Raw genomic sequence first — 17,923 nt, 5'->3', positions numbered from 1 at the left:
TTTTTTTTTTTTGGCCTTCTTTTACGTGTTCTAATTCATGGTTCCCCTTGTAGAAAGCCTCAACTTGACCTGGCAGGTTTCGATGGGCCATAATTCCCTTCTGAGTCGGAGGGTGTAAGATCCTGTGAATCAGAAGGTGATGTCTTTGCAGATCAAATGCCTATTTTGCAGATGCTTTGGTAGCTGTTGAGGTAGTCTGCGGCACTCTGAGCTGCTTTGCCGCTGCCTTTCAGCCTAGAAGCTATGATAATTTTAAAACTACTTTGGTCTGAGTGGAATCAGAGGAAAGAAATTCTATTAAAATGAAATGGTGGTGAATAGGAGCTAACAAGAATCCACTCTAACTTCTGTGACCTCACATTCATGTAGCAGCCAGTTATTGGTCTTTGAGCCGATCTTGTTTCACAGTTACCTGTGATTTTAGGTTGCCAAAGCTGAGGACTTCCTTCTCAGCTGCTGGTGAATATTGTTGGTTAAGCACAAACGTCATTATCAAGAAAACAGGAAGCTCTGTAGGAGAACGGGCCAAATGGTAAATTAATAGCGTAAAGGAAACTGACGTAGACTCAGGGAAGGAACCCTGGACTCATCTACTTTGTTCTTTTCAGATGGCTCAGAGAGGAGAAATGGTTTCAGTCATTCTTTTTTCCAGAAAGCATATCCAATAATAGGTTTACTATTAAATTAGAAAGCATGTGTTTTGCTTTAATTTTGCATTCTCTTCAAAATGCTAATGTCTTAAAGGTTGCAGAATACCTTTGAATAACTTTGTTAGTTCAGAATAATTCTTGGCTGTCACTAAAATCCTTATAAACTGTAGTGAAATTGTCAGCTTTTCCTGTTTATAGGATTCCTTAATAATTTGAGTCAGATCTCAGGAACTATGAACCAGTAATAATTTAAAGATGATTCAAATCCACATTTACTTTCACTGTTTGTTTAAAGGGTTTGCTAAATAAATCAGTAGTGTTAACATCACAGAGCCTATTTAATCGAATTAGGAGCACCTTGTTTCTGCTTTTGCGTCATCGATTTACATGTATATAGTTCTAAAACTTAGTACTGATAAATCATTTTCATTTCACTAAAGCTCGCATGGTAGGACACTCTTTTTGGCAATATTTTGTTAGCCTTCACTTTGAATTATTTTAGGTACTTAATATAAGTGGCATTTATTGACAAATTTATAATTCACATATTTTTACTCATCCTGATGGTTTCCCCTTTAATTATTGAGAGATGATTTAGAGTGGTGTTTAAGAAAATGGGCCCTGGATCAGACATCCTGGGTTTGGATCCGAGCTCTGTCACTAACTAGTAAGATATACCGTGCCTCGGTGTCCTCATCTGTAAAGTGAGGGTAGTAATAGCATCTATCTCTGAAGGTTGCTGGAGGGTTTAAATAGTTCAATCTAATTAAAGAATTTAGACTAGTACCTGCCACATAGCAAATGCTCGACAAATGTTAGTGTGTGTTATTATTTATCGTGAAAATAGAGTAATTTTAGGAAGTGACTGTAAATATAAATTCTTGGTCACATGTACAGCTCTTCATAGGGAGGACCTCTTAAAAATAATCACACTTTTATCTCAGAGGTGAGGATAAGAGTGTCTTTCCAGGTCCAGTTAAATCATCAGTTTCTGTCATGAAAAGAGTGTAAGACTGGGAGTCAAAGTTTATGCCTTCGTTTGGCAAACCTTTATCTCTGTTGTCGTTGGAGTACCCATGTCCCCGACACCAGGGCTAGGTGCTGGAGATTTACAGATAACTGAAAGATGCCTAGGTCAGGGAGACTGAGATATGGCCGGAGTGCCCTGGAAGTGGTTTCCGGTCCCAGCGCTCTCACTGAGCACCTGTGAGACCCCTGGCCTTCACTGTCGTTGTCTGTAAAATGACAGTGTCTGAGTTTAGTTTATGATGTTAATGTCATCACTGCTGGATGCTTAGTACTGTGCTGAATGCTATGCTAGGACATTAAAGTATAAAACAGTTTTGGTACCAAGAATCTTTCTTTTTTTAAAAAAGATTTTATTTATTTTTTGAGAGAGAGAGAGAGAGAGACAGAGCATGGGGTAGGGTGTAGGGGCAGAGGGAGAGGGACAAACAGACTGCCCACTGAGCACGGAGCCTGATGCAGGACTCGATTCCAGGACCCTGAGATTGTGACCTGAGCTGAAGGGAGACGCTTCACTGACTGAGCCACCCAGGCGCCCAGCACCAAGAATCTTAATACCCGGTGGGATAGACAAATCACATTTGGAAAATAGATAAACAGTAATCTTGGGAGTCATATGATTAGATGGAAGATAAGAGATGGTAGGGACAAGAGTATGTGGCGATTGTTACGCTTAGCATTTTATTGTATCTGTGATTAGCTGGCTCTAATTTCTGTAATAAAGCACCACAGTAAACTGCCTGTTCTGATGTTATCAGGAATTCCCACTTGATAATTCCCACTTGCATAATCTGCAGAATGTGGTAGTTTAACCCTCTTTGTTCTCTCATGTGTTAAACTTTAAAATGGTGCATTCCCAGTGTATGTGTTAAACTTTAAAATGGTGCATTCCCAGTAAAAGATATATTTTTAGAGCATAGTTCTTCATGCAAAACCACATTGAGATACCACCTTAACGCCAGTTAGAATGGCAAAAGTTGACAAGGCAGGAAACAACAAATGTTGAAGAGGATGTGGAGAAAGGGGATCCCTCTTACACTGTTGGTGGGAATACAAGTTGGTACAGCCACTTTGGAAAACAGTGCGGAGGTCCCTTAAAAAGTTAAAAATTGAGCTACCCTGTGATCCAGCAATTGCACTACTGGGTATTTACCCCAAAGAGACAGACGTAGTGAAGAGAAGGGCCATATGCACCCCAGTGTTCATAGCAGCATTGTCCACAATAGCTAAATTGTGGAAGGAGCTGAGATGCCCTTCAACAGATGACTGGATTAAGAAGATGTGGTCCATATATACAATGGAATATTACTCAGCCATCAGAAAGAACGATTACCCAACATTTGCAGCAACCTAGATGGGACTGGAGGAGATAATGCTAAGCGAAATAAGTCAGGCAGAGAAAGACATTTATCATATGGTTTCACTCATTTATGGAACGTAAGAAGTAGGAAGATCGGTAGGAGAAGAAAGGGAAGAATGAAGGGGGGGTAAACAGAAGGGGGAATGAACCATGAGAGACTGTGGACTCTGGGAAACAGAGGGCTTCGCGGGGGGGTGGGGAGTGGGATAGGCTGGTGATGGGTATTAGGGAGGGCACGTATTGCATGGTGCACTGGGTGTTATACGCAAGTAATGAAATCATGGAACTTTACATCAAAAACTAGGGATGTACTGTATGGTGACTAACATAATATAATAAAAAAATTATTATAAAAAAAAGACCCTTTCCCCCCCCAATATAATGCCGAGATTTTTTTGTTCATCACTGCTGTATTCTGTGTACCTAGCACAGTGCCTGACAAGTGGTAATTTAGTGGAGGGACAAATTTGAGGTTACATTTTGATTGTCAGCAATTTTTGAACACTTAAAATTATCTTCTTATTCAAAGATACTCATTTTGGAATATTAGATTTTAAATATTAGATCTAACTGTGTTAGGACAAGTTGCCATTATACAAATACAATTTTAATGAAGCCAGCGGCCTGTTATTTCGTAGCTTTTTCTTACTTATGTAAGGAAATGGTTTTCTAGATGAGTGAACTCCTCCACTATATTAGTTATCTGTTAATGACGTCTGATTGCCATATCATGGGACACCCTCCACCAGAACTGCTCAGTCAGGCTATCCCGAACTCCGACACAATGGAACCGTGAGGGGTAATGAAGTTCAGCAGTGTGAAGTTTTGTGATGTCACGATATAAAGACTTCCCTATGTATTTTACTTGAAGACTTCATCAGTAGATTACCCTTGCAGTTTTTCCTTCTCAAAAAAGAGTGAAGCTCTTTAGAGGAAAAAGAGAAATGATAAGTCAAGCCATCTAGTCAAATATAAAAAGGATCTACTTAATTTTAAAATATTTATGTAATTTTTGAGTAGTCCATGTTCATCATAAAAATCAAAACAATGCAGAAAGGTAATCAAAGGAAGTTGTAAAAATTACCCAAAATCCTGTCACATTTTGGTGACTCTCCTTCTGAAATCTGTTTATGTGCATAGACAGACATACACATAGATCTGTCTTTTCCATACGTGGAAATCATACTATTTGTGTGTGTTCTTCGATCTTTTTTGACCCATGCCCTTTTTTGAGTAGCAGAAAAACCAATACTGTCCTTGAATGCGATTTGAAATTTCACAGTAAATTAAATACATGACCAAAACCAATCTTAGAGGTAATTTTAAAGAAGGGGAAACATTTTTAGTTTAATCTTAAAAAAACCTTTAGGTAACATGACATTGGCTTATTTCCCATAAAGCTGTTTATCCTGGGGAATATGGAAGATGGAGCATAATAGATATTTTAAGTATTTGTTCAACATTTCATGAGAGAAGCTGAGTGCTATTTAGGAGGGAGAGACCTGCGAATGGTAGCTTCGTCTTTCCCCTGTTGCCTTGAACTGTTAAGTTCGTGGCCCCAAATTTGTATATTCCTCTTAGCAAAACAGAAACCTGCAGTTAACTGGAGGTTAGCCATTTTAATTTGGGAATACTTTTTGGGGAGTATGACTCCTGCCCTTGTCCCCAGATCAAGTAAGTGGTCTTTTCATCAATATACAGCATTTGCCGTAAGGTGAGTTTTGGCAAATTTTTCTTCTGTCTTTTCCGTGATGTTTTCACGGTCCTTCTGGATTGGCTGGCCCACCCGTTACTCTGGCTCTGCTTCCGCGTTCGATTTGGCTGTTGTCTCACACTGAATACTCTTGATTGCTCTTCTTCCTACACTTGCTGCCCACCCCCCCAGTCGTCCCCAGTGAGTAAATCCGCATCTCTCCATTGGCACTGCTGCTCCCCTAGTCCAAGTATCCATCATCTTTCTTTTCTGAAATGGACTCCTTTTGGTTCCTGTTGGACATCTTTACAGTCTCTTTTTCCCATACAGTAGACACGGTGAGCTCGTAAAAAGCATAGAATCAGATAATATTACTCTTCTTAAAACCCTCCTTTGTGCTTGGAATAAAATCTGAATTAATTGCCACCACCTACAAGGCTCTGTGAGATCTGTCCCTTGCTTACCCCTTGTCCTGACTTTTGCTGTTCTCTCCCTCGTTCACTCTGCTCTAGCTGTGTCGCCCAGATACACCAAGATTTCTTCCCCCAGATATATCAGACTTGTTCCTGCCTTCACGCCTTTGCACCAGCTGGTTCCTCTGCCTGGAGTGCTCTGCCTCAGAACTCGCCCCCTGGTGATAGTTAGGCAAGTTTCGGATTTCATCTCCTCCAGGGAGGTCTGCCCCAGTCTTCCCGGGGCAATGCGCTCCTGTTCTGCTGTAACACTGTTCTGTTTTCTTCACAACATTTAGCAATCTTGAACCATTTTTATGTCTTCATCTCTTGTTTATCGCTTCTTTTTCCCTTGTCAGAATTTAAGTTCCATTGGATGGTAGGTCTTGTCTGTCTTGTCCACACTGTATTCCTAACAGAACGATGCTCAGTAAATCTTTATACCTAAGTGAAAAAAAAAATCAGCGAATTACTTAGATGGAGAAATGTACTTTTTTAACACCCTAGGGTGGCTGGAACCAGCTGTTCATGTAGGAAGGGAGGAAGATGAAGGGGCAGAGCATAAAGGACTTTTTAGTCCTAGTTAAAGCATTAAGTAAATAATACAGAATGTGGCCCAGCAGTGAATGTGACAACTGATTGCACATTGAAGAAGGAAAAGTTAATTCAAACAAACTAGAATCAGATTAATCCTGAGGATTTCCTGTACTATTAATAACGTCAGTTGCTAAGCTATATAAGATAGGTAGATAATTTGATCTTCATGCCCAAAAGAGATGCTTGATTGTGAGTGGTGTTATTTTTTATTAGGAAAAATTTTAAAACATTATTCTTTGAATATATATGAGAAAAAATTCTCAGTATTGCTTGTAGGTCATTTCTGTCATTAGATCATACTTTATATTTTATAATGCTTTAATTTATGTGTTTTCCATAAGTGTTTTCAAATAACTGCCATGCTGTGGACTAGGAAAGATTATACTATAAGGGAAATATTTTAGTACCTTTAGTAAAATGTGCCCCAAAGAATTTTTTATATTGAACAGTAAAGGAGAATGAATGTGTTCTTTTAAAACCTATAAGAAATTGAAATAGGTTACCATATGATTACTAGTGCAACTTTGTTGTTTAGTTTGTAAACTGGTGTTTTTTTATTGTCCCCTAAAGATAAGAGGAGTAATCAATCTAGTGATTTTTGTTAAATAAATACATCTGAGTTAAACTTTCCATCTGGTTCTTTTCTCTTTCACATTCAGATAGTTTTGGGAAAAGTAATGGCATATCTAATATGAGATCTCAGTTATTTTTTTAGAGTCAACATTTTTTTTCTGAGAGACAGAGTGCTGGCATGTGTGTGCAGGTGCGTGAGTGGGGAGAGGGGAAGAGGCAGAGGGAGGGGGAGAGAGAGAATCGCGGGCAGAGCCTGCACTGAGCACAGAGCCCCATGCCAGCTGGATCTCACAACCCTGAGATCAAGACCTGAGCCAAAATCGAGAGTCAGACACTCAACCAGCTGACCCACCGAGGCATCCCTTAGATTCAACATTTCTTAAATTTATTTTCAAATGATTATTGCCTTCAAAGTGGCCACCTAGGAAAGTGGTACATTTATTCTAACAATGCTTCCATTTCTTAAAATACCCTTTTCAGAGATGCCTCATAGTCAGTATTGGAATTGTGAAAGAAATTTAGCACATTTTGCTTTACTTTATAAAAAAAAAATCTCATTTTTAAAAACTAAATGAAGACTTATAATTTCCTCTATTGACTTCATATTAATATTATATTAATTTATGAAGCCAATACTGCTGTTATGCAGTTGAAGTTATGACTTGTGAGATCATGAAAGAGATCTTGTAAAGTAAATCTGCGTGAAGAACAAAGAACATTGTATAACTTTGTGAAGTAACAGATTGAAAAGAAACCAAACCCAGACCTGAGTGACTGATTCACCCTCCTTCTATATTTGCATTTTATCTGAAACCGAGGGCCGTGCATTGTGCTCTGCTGTAGATGGAAGTCATGGGGTGCTAAATCCAGAGGAAACACCTTACCTTTGGAGAGAGAAAAGATACGGTATCAGAAAAAAGTGGACTCTTTTTAGTGTGAGTGAAAGTTAAGGGTCTGTATTTAAAATCTGTCCATAAAATTACTCTTCTTTTATACTTCCTGACATCAAAGACTACAGACCTGTTTTGGACGATACACCTGCATTAGAAGCCAAGATACACTTACTGGAGAGAAGTAGTTGAAGCTTTGTTGGTGTTTGTCCTTAGAAAGCAGATAAGTTTTATTGTGAAATAAATGGATTATTTGTTTTAGGGCAAGTCTTACTGTCTTGGCTTCCGAGACCATCAAGGGCTTTTGTCTTCTTTATAAGCCAGTGTTTTAATCTTTTATCTATAAAGATCACTTTTTATTTACTTTATTAAATGTCATAAATACGTGGGCTTTAAAAAAAAATCTTTTCTCTCTTTAAAGCTGCACATCATTGACTCCTGGACCCAACTGTGACCGATTTAAACTGCACATACCGTATGCTGGAGAGACATTAAAATGTAAGTAAACGACGACTGTTTTATTGAAAGTGTAGATTACAGTGCTAGTTATCAGACTTTGTGCTTCCGTTTTTATTTCCGGCCATTAGGTGTTATCACTAGATTTACCACTTTTTTAAAGTTTGTCTTTCATTCCTAGTTCTATTCAAAGTAAGGCACTTGGCAGGGAATTAGCTGTGGTCAAATAGGCATACACCGAAATTCTTAATTTTTAGGCCTATGAGGTAATTATTGTATTTTTTTTCTCTATTGGCAGATCTTAGGTAATACCCCAACAGAGAGGGTCCACTGCTTTAAAATACCTGGCTATTTAGAAACAACGTTTAGGTAGGAATGGCTGTTGTGCACCCCTACTGCTAACTCCCTTCTGGAGCCATTGTTGCCAAGAACCGTTATTGCGGGTGTACTCATGATTGCCACCTGAGCGTGAGTCCTGCCCTAGAGACTCTCGGCGTAGTTTAGGAATGTCAACAGGTTTCCTCTTTTATAGTGAGGGTCAGAAATGCAAATGGCTACCACAGCTGGACTGGTAACAGAAATGAGGGGAGCAGGCTAGGTGTGGCAAATTGGGGCACACCTACCCTCCTTGAGGGGACTGCCTCTGTTGATTTATTGAGAAACGGTGGAAATCCACATCAGTTTTGGATGCTGGCTACTTTTTCAAAAATTAAAAACACAGTGTGGGCCAAAATGATGCAGGTCCAACCAAATGTGTGTGGGGTGTGGCTGGAGCTCTTGGACCACTGGTTTGTGACCTTGATGAAGAGCAGGCAAGACCTACCGTTGGATTCAGTCCACCATCTACACCACCTGCCTAGGTGGTATCAGCTCTTCTCCGCTGTTATGACCAGTGCTGACTCTCTAGCCCAGTGTGGAAGTAATGGCGGCTTTGGTCAGTTAGTATCGATCTCACCAGGAATTTTCTCTCTTGAACCTATTCTTGTGGTAAACAGGGTATTGAAGTCTTTCTGTTTTTTTGTCTTTTTTTTTTAAAGATTTTATTTATTTATTTGACAGAGAGAGAGACAGCGAGAGAGGCAACACAAACAGGGGAAGTGGGAGAGGGAGAAGCAGGCTTCCTGCCGAGCAGGGAGCCCAATGCGGGGCTCGATCCTAGGACCCTGGGATCACGACCTGAGCCGAAGGCAGATGCTTAACGACTGAGCAACCCAGGCGCCCCATGAAGTCTTTCCATTCTTAAAAAGAGGAATAAAGAACTAAATGTTAAAGGTGGGGCAGATGAGTAAATAGTGCCTTTCAGACTGTGGACTATGTGTTTTACAATTATAGGTCACCAGGGGCCACATCTTAGTATTCCGTAGAATCACAAATGCAGCATTAGATAAAAAATGTAGGATGTGCTAACTTATGAACCTGGCATTATTAGATCATTCTCTTGAAACCGTTAAAATACATAAGAATTTTACCTGCCTGAGGTAGTAGGACATTCTAGATTGTGACTGTTTTTGAAAAAATTAACTAAATGTAAAAGAAATGATCAAAGTAAATCATTCACGTGGTTAAAAATGTAAAGTTCAGTAATTTTTTATGCATGAAAGCAGTAATCTTCTATTATGTTTCTTCCTAAGTCTAGTCCTGTTTCCCAAGGGAACCACTTAAATTTTGTTGTTGTTGTTGTTGTTACAGTATATAGTTCTTCTGGGGATGATTGCTGTATGTCTAAATAATGTTTAGGCCTCTGTTTCTTGACTTAACAATTTTAGGTATTGTTATCTTTTGACTTCCGGCCCTGATACATGAGGCATCAGCCTGTTTTCACCACGCTCTTTATCTTTCTCTTTCCTCCCCTTTAATGTAGTTATCATCACCACTGTTGGTTCCTGTGTTGGTTCCCCTGGAGCTTTAACATTTTTTCCTTTTTTAAAGGATCATTTTGAGCATTGTATGGTATAGTTAAATGAACAAGCCCTAGAATGTTCTTAGTAAGTGCCTGGCACACAGTTAGCACTGTTGTTATGTAAGCACAATCTCTGGGTTAGTACATTTTTATTTAGTTTCTCATGAACCAGAGAGAGTGTCTTTTGGCTCCCTATTTTGTGAGACAAAGATGTTAGCTCCCGCCCTTCCCTCCATTCCTCTTCTTTCACCTTCCAACTCCTGTATTATTTTCCTTTCCTAGTAACTTACTGTCTGTTCTAAAGCTAGAGTTAGTTATCTTCTGTGCTTTGGTTATAAATTGCTTTAATGAATGATCTGTAGGCCTGCTCTGATATAGTTATCACTGTGGGGTTTGCCTGTTTTATTCTCTTGGGTTCAATCTTGGTTTGTAGAGTCTATGTATTAGAAATTCTGTGTTGTGTAGGTTAAAGCATAATTGCTGGAACACAGATACCTTGCTTAGATTCCATTCCTCCCTCCACTCTTTTCCCTTTCCTGGAGCGCTTCTGATAATTTTTATTTACCATAGTCATAATTAGGTATCTTAGTTTCTGTGAGCTCTTTTTTGGTATTGCTGTCTGTTCCTCTTTCACAACATCTTGTTCTTATTTTATGAATACAGTGTCTTGAAAGCTTTTAAAGAATGTAGATTTTTTTAAAGAAGTTTTCTTAATTACTTTAATTTTCTCCAGGGATTGTATTTTTGTTTATCATCTTTTTCCTTCTCTGTTATTCTGTAGTCTTTCCTTAAATAAAAGATGGGTTGGGGTGCTTGGGTGGCTTAGTCGGTTAAGCGTCTGCCTTCAGCTCAGGTCATGATCCCAGGGTCCTGGGATTGAGCTCCATGGTGGGCTCCCTGCTCAGTGGGGAGCCTGCTTCTCCCTCTCCCTCTGCCTGCTGCTTACCCTGCTTGTGCTCTCTAGACCCTGGCTGTCTCTCTCAAATAAATAAAATCTTTTAAAAAAAGAGATGGGTTTGGTTGTTTATTTATATTTACGACAGACAATAAAGGATTGATTAAGATTTCGGTATGGGTGAACCTAGCTTAATGAGTGTGTGGGTTAATGGCGCGCTAGCTGTTAGTATGAGGAACCCCTGTGTGTTGTATTAGGGAGTTCAGCTGTTCTGGCACTCCCTGAAATCATTCTGTTCCTTTAGAAAATCCCCTACATTTTGGGGGGGGGCATACACATCTGGCCACCATGCCATTTTTGGGGGGCGGGTATCATAGACTCTTCCCCGTGGAGCTTTTTGTTAATTTCCCCACTCTTAGCCCCGTTTTCCATTCTTCCCTTTCCATACACTGGATAGCTACACGTTTTTATGGGTTTACCAGGACACATGCCTTCCCCCTCATCCAGTAGCCTCTTGCTCACATTATTGCGGCCAGAGCTTTCTCTGCCCTGGCTTCTCAGTTACCACTCCTCTATCTGCATTCTGCCTCCTGCCTTCTAGGAATTTGTTGAAATTGCTCATCTACTGATTGCTACTCTCTTCCCTTTCTCTTCACTTAATGTTGTTTTGGATTCTTATTTTCTCTGTTTCATTATCTTTTAACGGAAGGATGGGTCTTACAAGGGAGAAGAAATAAATGTGTGTGGTTAGTCCAGGGTCTTGAGCCAGAAATAATGTAACTTCACAAAGATCTTACTCGCTGTATGAGTTTGTGTTAGAAAGCATTTACTGATATTCTGTATGTTCTCATTGCTATAAAATTTTCACAGGAAACCTCTTATAACATTGATGATTATGGTATTTGGACTGGCATTCACCATATAAGTTAATTATGTCCTATTAAGCTACTACTCTATATAATCATTATGTACTAGGGGCTTAATTTAAGCCATAGAATGCTCCGTAATAATGGAATAAAAAAAGCATTTTGTATATTGAGGTTTTTCCACATTAAGGTGAGTCAAGATTCTAGCATTCTAGCCTTAAGCAGCCCACCGCCCAATAAAAGGAAAAAACAATTGATTATATACTGTTATACATTAAAAGTTCATTGAATTGGAGGAAGGAGTATTTTTTTTTTCTTCTTCTGAAATTCTTGACATTATTTAGGAAGGCTCTCTGGAGGATATTGGTCGTAGTATTAAGTTCAGTGTTAGAATCCCTTGCTTTAAAAAAATTATGTGTTAAACTCTAAAAGTGGTATACTTGGAGTTACCACAGTGCTTCACGATGGAAGCCAAACTACCAGCCTTTTAAAATTTGCAGATGGAAATGGTTTTTTAATAGCTATTGAAAATGTGATAGAATTGTCAAAAATAAATCAACTACATGAGTTATGAACACAAGTCACTGTTCTCTGACTGTATAAAAATGGAAAAATTTACACGAAGAAAATCAAAACAAATACACAAACCTTTTGATATAGTTAAAACTCAAGTGAAGATCAGCAGAACCATCTTTACCGGACTAGTGTTTTGTGAATCTGCCCACATCAGTGTGTTCCCGTCAGTGATTACACAGCAAGGTCCTTTTACTTCCCTTAGCTTGTGTAATACTAAGGTTATAGTTATTCCAGGCTTCTTTCTTTGCAGCTGTACTTATTTTAAAATTATTTCAACATAATTCTCTTCCCGGTTTTTAAAGAAATGTATCTGTGAGATGTTTGTCGAGTCCTATGTTGATAGTAGTAGTAACGTAGAACGCTTGGATATTTTATTAACCTCAATAATTAGTATAGGTTTGTTCTGTGCGTGGTTTGAAGTTCATGGAAACAGATAATTTATTGTAGCAACCAAGGTTATTGTAAACGAATAAATCATTCAGGGCAAATTGTGAATTTGCAAAGAATCATCTTCCCCTTTTGGAGAACACTAAGATCTTGCTTTAAAAGTAATGTTAGACTCATTCCTTTTTTTTTTTTTTTAATATACATTTTTTAAGCTCCTTCATTTTACTTTTAAAAAACCTGGCAAGGCGAAACCCTTTTTACATATGTTTTTACTCCATCAATTTTTATAACTTCAAATATATTATATCCAAGATCAGTAAGGTCATAGTGGTTAATTATCACAAGATTTGTGATTGAATTCCACCTCCTACAACCAACACAATGTTCATCTTTAGATAATTAACTATTATTCTCTATAACAAATATTTTAACACATGTAGTTTTCTAAAACAAACATATGTAATTGAAAGGTATAGTCCTTGGAAAATAACTGTCACAGCACACAGAAAAGCTCTTTGCCTTATTTAGGAAACAGACCCAGAATGAGACTTAATTTCATGGTAACAAGAAACTGAATAAGTATCGATTTAAATAATATTCTATGGCAACTACTAGATAAATATTTTCCAACTTTTACCTTTATCTTTCTAAGCACAGGGTAATGGCTAACCCAGGGCTTTACAGTTTCAAGCCATTGATATAAACAACTCTTTATCTTAAGTTTCTCATTAAATCCTATTGAAAACTTGTGGTGGGTGATTTCAACTATAATTTTAACCAAGGCTGAACCAAAGTGTTTGACTCTTACAGTAATTTTATTTCATAACTTTAAGTTCAATGAGGTTAGAGATGGAGACTGTTTTGTTTGTTAAATGATATCTCCAGGCCCTAGCCTAGTAAAGATACTCAATTCAATATTTGTTGAAGGAGTGGAGTATTGAATGCATGCATGCATGAATTAATGAAGCTTAGTGTTCAGATTTTTGTTGGTTGAAGTATTGTGTTATAAAGAATGTGGCATTCAGTCTTTCACCAACAGAAATTCAGTCTTTAGAAGTTATTTTTTTATACAGGGAATTTGTAATTGGAACACTGGTCTTAACAATTCAGAAAAAAGGAAGGACATAGACTACTTTGTAGATTTGGAGTCTGTATCAATTTTGTCTTTATACAATTTACTTTGCCTTAAAGTAGATTAATGAAAAAAGCATGTAACTAAAATTTGTATCTCAGCATATTTTATATATTAGAAAACAGTTCAACTATAAATGTTTCCTCTGTGAATAAGGGACACTGTGCAGTTAATAATAATGAGAATGAAAGACAAGGGAGAGGACATATTTCTCCCATGAATTCGTGAATTGATGCCTACAGAATTACCCACATTCAAAATTAAATCATTGACATGAAAAAGACCAGAAGATTATACAGTACATTAGGAATGATGTTCTTGTTTCTTCAGCTCTTTCAGTGTGAAGAGGCAACTGTTGGGCAGTGAAAGAGTTGCCAGTTTGTGTAAGATTCTCATGCAAGGTATCGAAGAATGTCTGAGTTAAAGAGAAGTCCTTGAATCTCACGATTATATAAGAGACAACTGGTACTTACTTGAACAGGGTTGGAAAAGTGAAAATTCAGTGATCAAGACTGATTTAAGTAAAATACATGTTAAGGTCTAAGATGGTGCCACTAAAATGAGTGAAAATCTACCAGTTATAACTAAACTCAGAGAAAGAGCAGTGAGCTTCATAAAAGAGCATATTTGTAAATAGGGCAACGCTAGTCACTCCATCTAGCACTTAACTCTTGAAGAAATTATTGTGTGTGTGTTTTTGTGGACCCTATAGATAGGGCAGGGAGTGAGGCTGTTTTGCTATTTTATTTCCAATCTCTAGCTTATTGCCTGGCATTTAGAGGGGCTCGTTTAATAGATGTTGGTGGAATGCATTAACCGTGTTCACTGTTTGGATCTGGCAATGATGAGGTTTAATGGAGAAGTGACAGAACTTTGAAGTATTCTCAATTTTATAGGTTCTTTGAATGGCAGTACTTACATAACTATATACAGAGATTATTGAAATATTTTAAGTATATTGAGCAAGTTTGTGGCCAGTAAATCAAGCAGTTTGCTAACATTGGTTTCAAATTTGAAATTATCTTTTGTTTAAAATTTGTATTTTTCATACTAACAGTTTTTTTCTTAATCAGGGACTGTTTGGTTATGAGAAACCCATTGAAAGAAACATAAAAAGTTTGTTTGTCTTCATGAGGAATTAAATGAATTCCATGGTGCCCAAGGGCAGGAAGTATAGCCAGGCCTCAGAGGGACTGGAACCTGGGACTAGCAGGATGGTAGACACCATAGCAGACAGTCAGCATCTGTGTCCTTGTTTATCTCTTTCTCCTGCAATATATTCTATTGTCATTTTATTCACTTCATTCTCTCCCCTGCCCCCTCCCTCACGATTTCTCTGTTTCTTCTCACATAGAGTGGAAATGGCTGAGTCCCCTATGTGGTGACTCAGTTCAAGGCCACCAGAGACAGCCTCTGGTCTTTGAGTCTAAATTCCTGGGTGAGAGGATCTGATTGGCAGCTTGGACTGGGTGTCCACTCTTGATCCAGTGGTTTGGTCAAGAGTTCTGGGTTATGGTTACAGGGGGACAGTTTTAGCACAAGGTAAACATGAGCTGGGCAGGTACCCAGAGAGGTATCAATTACACTGTGACAGGGATTCTTTCTAAAGAGCTTCCAAATGAAACTATAGACATTTTCTGTTTGTCTTTAACAATAGAAGCAGTATGGTTGTTTATCATTTGAGAGGAATGATGAACATTTCAAAGCCATTTGCAACAGAGTGAAGAAGTCATGCCAAAAAATTATCTCCAAAGGTTTTGAAGTGGAAAGACTTTCCCAGAGGAAAAGCCTTTTTTTTTTTTCCAGAAGAAAAAGTGAAAAGAAAAATAGATTATGATTTGGATAATACATTCCCTCCCATGTCCTCAGAGGAACATTGTAAAGTTACTGTTCATTTCCAAGGCTTTGACACTACATCACTGAATTTAGATTTGTATGTTTGGGGGAATGATTACAATAAAATGGTTACAATAAAATAAACCTTAGAACTGCTATTTAAGTGGCATGTTTTATTAAACATGTACAAAGATTTTTACAGACACGTTGCAAATAGTGTTCCAGAACTTCTGCTTTACTGGATCTTGAAACTCAGCTTTATGTTTGATCGCGTCTCCTGAAGTGGCTTGACTGCTGTGTGTGTGACCATGCCTTCACACAGGGCCTCTCGCACCTCAGATCTACCTATCTGCTGCTTTGTCTTAGCCGCATTTGTCAACTTGGAATGCTTTTTTTTTTTTTTTTTTTTCTTTCCTGGCCTTTGTCCTCTAAGATCTTTCTTCTGCAGCACTGTGTAGAGACACTCAGGGTCCTGACACAGAAACTGAACACCAGGATGGGAGCCCCCAAAGGACCCAGCGGTGGTGTGGCGAATGTCGCCCCAGCCGAGAAAGATATTAAGGTCCTGTTGATTTAATCTTATCTATAAGAATTTTGCACTTTGTTCGGTTTGTTACTGTATCTTGTATTTTGAGTTTTGATCAGAAGATCCAAATGCTGGCTGCGGTGGCTACAGCTGTTGGCACTCTTGTCGGGATGGCAGTGTGATTTCTTTCTTACATTGTTGTAAATAAATAATCTGTTTGGAAAATGTTAACTGAGTTATCTTTCTGCATTAACCCTGTCCTCCCTTTCCGTATTTTAGTGACTGAATCCCTCAGCCTGGTAGTCAAGGCTGTCCCAGCCTGCGGTTCCCGCCTCCCCGGCCCCCCTCTTGGAGCTCAGCTGACAACAGTCCAAGTGAAAAGCCTACACAACTGAGTTGCTCGTTGTACTTCTCAGTAGCCCGCCTTTCCAGTGTCAGCTCTTGTTCACACCGTTTTGGCATTAGTAGGCTGGGCCAAGGAGACATAAAGTAGCTTGTTGATGTGGCATATTTGGTTCTTGATGGGCAGTCACAAAGCGGCCGCTCTAATGGATGCGCTCTCTCTGGAGGCTTCTTGGCTGGCGTGCTTCTCATCTCCAAGATCACCTGCGGGGAGAGTAGGCGTTAACCGTTTTCACTCTGATTGTAACAGTTGAGCTAAGTAAAAAGTTGGACAATGTGTCCAGGGACTTAGTATTTTGCATCATGCTGAGAAGCATTATAATTTTCCGTGGTAGCATAGTTCATTTTACTTTTATTTTTATCTTTTTAAAAGATTCATTTACTTAAAGATTATTATTATCTAGCATTCAGGGTATTTTTAGAGGCTAATTAGGGAGGCAGGTCACCTTTGATGTAGTGAATGTTCTAAAAAATGCTCATGAAAGGCAAGTAAGAAGTGCTAATTTTGTGGATTAGACGTTATCTCTCTCTTAGATTTTGAGGATTCCTTTGTCCTGGTATTTCAGAACATTTTATTTTCTTGGAATTCATGGAATATTAGAAAAACTTTTTTTTTTTTTAAAGATTTCATTTATTCATTCGACAGAGATAGAGACAGCCAGCGAGAGAGGGAACACAAGCAGGGGGAGTGGGAGGAAGAAGCAGGCTCACAGCAGAGGAGGCCTGATGTGGGGCTCGATCCCGTAACGCCGGGATCACGCCCTGAGCCGAAGGCAGACGCTTAACCTCTGTGCCACCCAGGTGCCCCTAGAAAAACTTCTGATTATAGTTTATTAAAAAATAGCTGATAGGGGCGCCTGGGTGGCACAGCGGTTGAGCGTCTGCCTTCGGCTCAGGGCGTGATCCCGGCGTTGTGGGATCGAGCCCCACATCAGGCTCTTCTGCTGTGGGCCTGCTTCTTCCTCTCCCACTCCCCTGCTTGTGTTCCCTCTCTCTCTGGCTGTCTCTATCTCTGTCGAATAAATTAAAAAAAAAATAAAAAATAAAAAAAAAATAGCTGATAGATATAATTGTTAAAATAACTTATTGAGCATGTATTTTGTAGAGTTAGGCTTATTTATATACACGATCTCATTTAATCATACAGTAACTCTGAGGTGGAAATTTATATTCCTTTTTTAAAATATTAACTTTATTGTGGTATAATTTGCATATAATAAAACGTACTCATTTAAAATATATACAGTTCAATACACTTTGTCAGTTGTAAACACCTGCGTAGCTCAACCATAGTCAAGATACAGAACATTTACATTCCCCAAAGATCTAGAACATTTCATTCCCTCTACAAGTCTGTCTCCTCCACCACCATCCCTGCAATCCCTGAGCCTTCTCTCTGAAACTATAGAACAGTTTTACCTGTTGTAGAACTTCATATAAATGGAATCATATACGATGTAAGTTTTTGGTGTCTGTCTTCTTTTATTCAGCGTAATGTTTTTGAGATTTGTCCATATTATTCCTCGTATCAGTACCTTGTTTCTTTTATTGCCACGTAGTATGACATTGTATGGATATATGTGCCACAGTTTTTTGTATTCATTCATCTAATGAAGGACATTTGAGTTTCCAGGTTTTGGCTGTTATGAATAAGGCTGCTGTCATATTTTTGTACATGTCTTTTGTGGAGATATGTCTTAATTTCC

General features: G+C 38.6%; 1 protein-coding gene across 2 annotated transcripts in view; it reads left to right on the top strand.

Annotated features, from left to right (window-relative positions):
• The window catches only part of BABAM2 (BRISC and BRCA1 A complex member 2), a 404,421-nt gene that overhangs the window by 31,587 nt on the left and 354,911 nt on the right, over window positions 1-17,923 (top strand). For both annotated transcript variants that reach the window (XM_034659718.1, XM_034659717.1), the window contains exon 3: window positions 7,663-7,739. In XM_034659718.1, coding sequence (XP_034515609.1) covers window positions 7,663-7,739 — 77 coding nt within the window. The remainder of the gene's footprint in view (window positions 1-7,662; window positions 7,740-17,923) is intronic.

Source organism: Ailuropoda melanoleuca, chromosome 4, assembly GCF_002007445.2.
Source record: "Ailuropoda melanoleuca isolate Jingjing chromosome 4, ASM200744v2, whole genome shotgun sequence".
NCBI lineage: Eukaryota > Metazoa > Chordata > Mammalia > Carnivora > Ursidae > Ailuropoda > Ailuropoda melanoleuca.
This window is presented reverse-complemented; position numbering and strand designations above follow the sequence as displayed.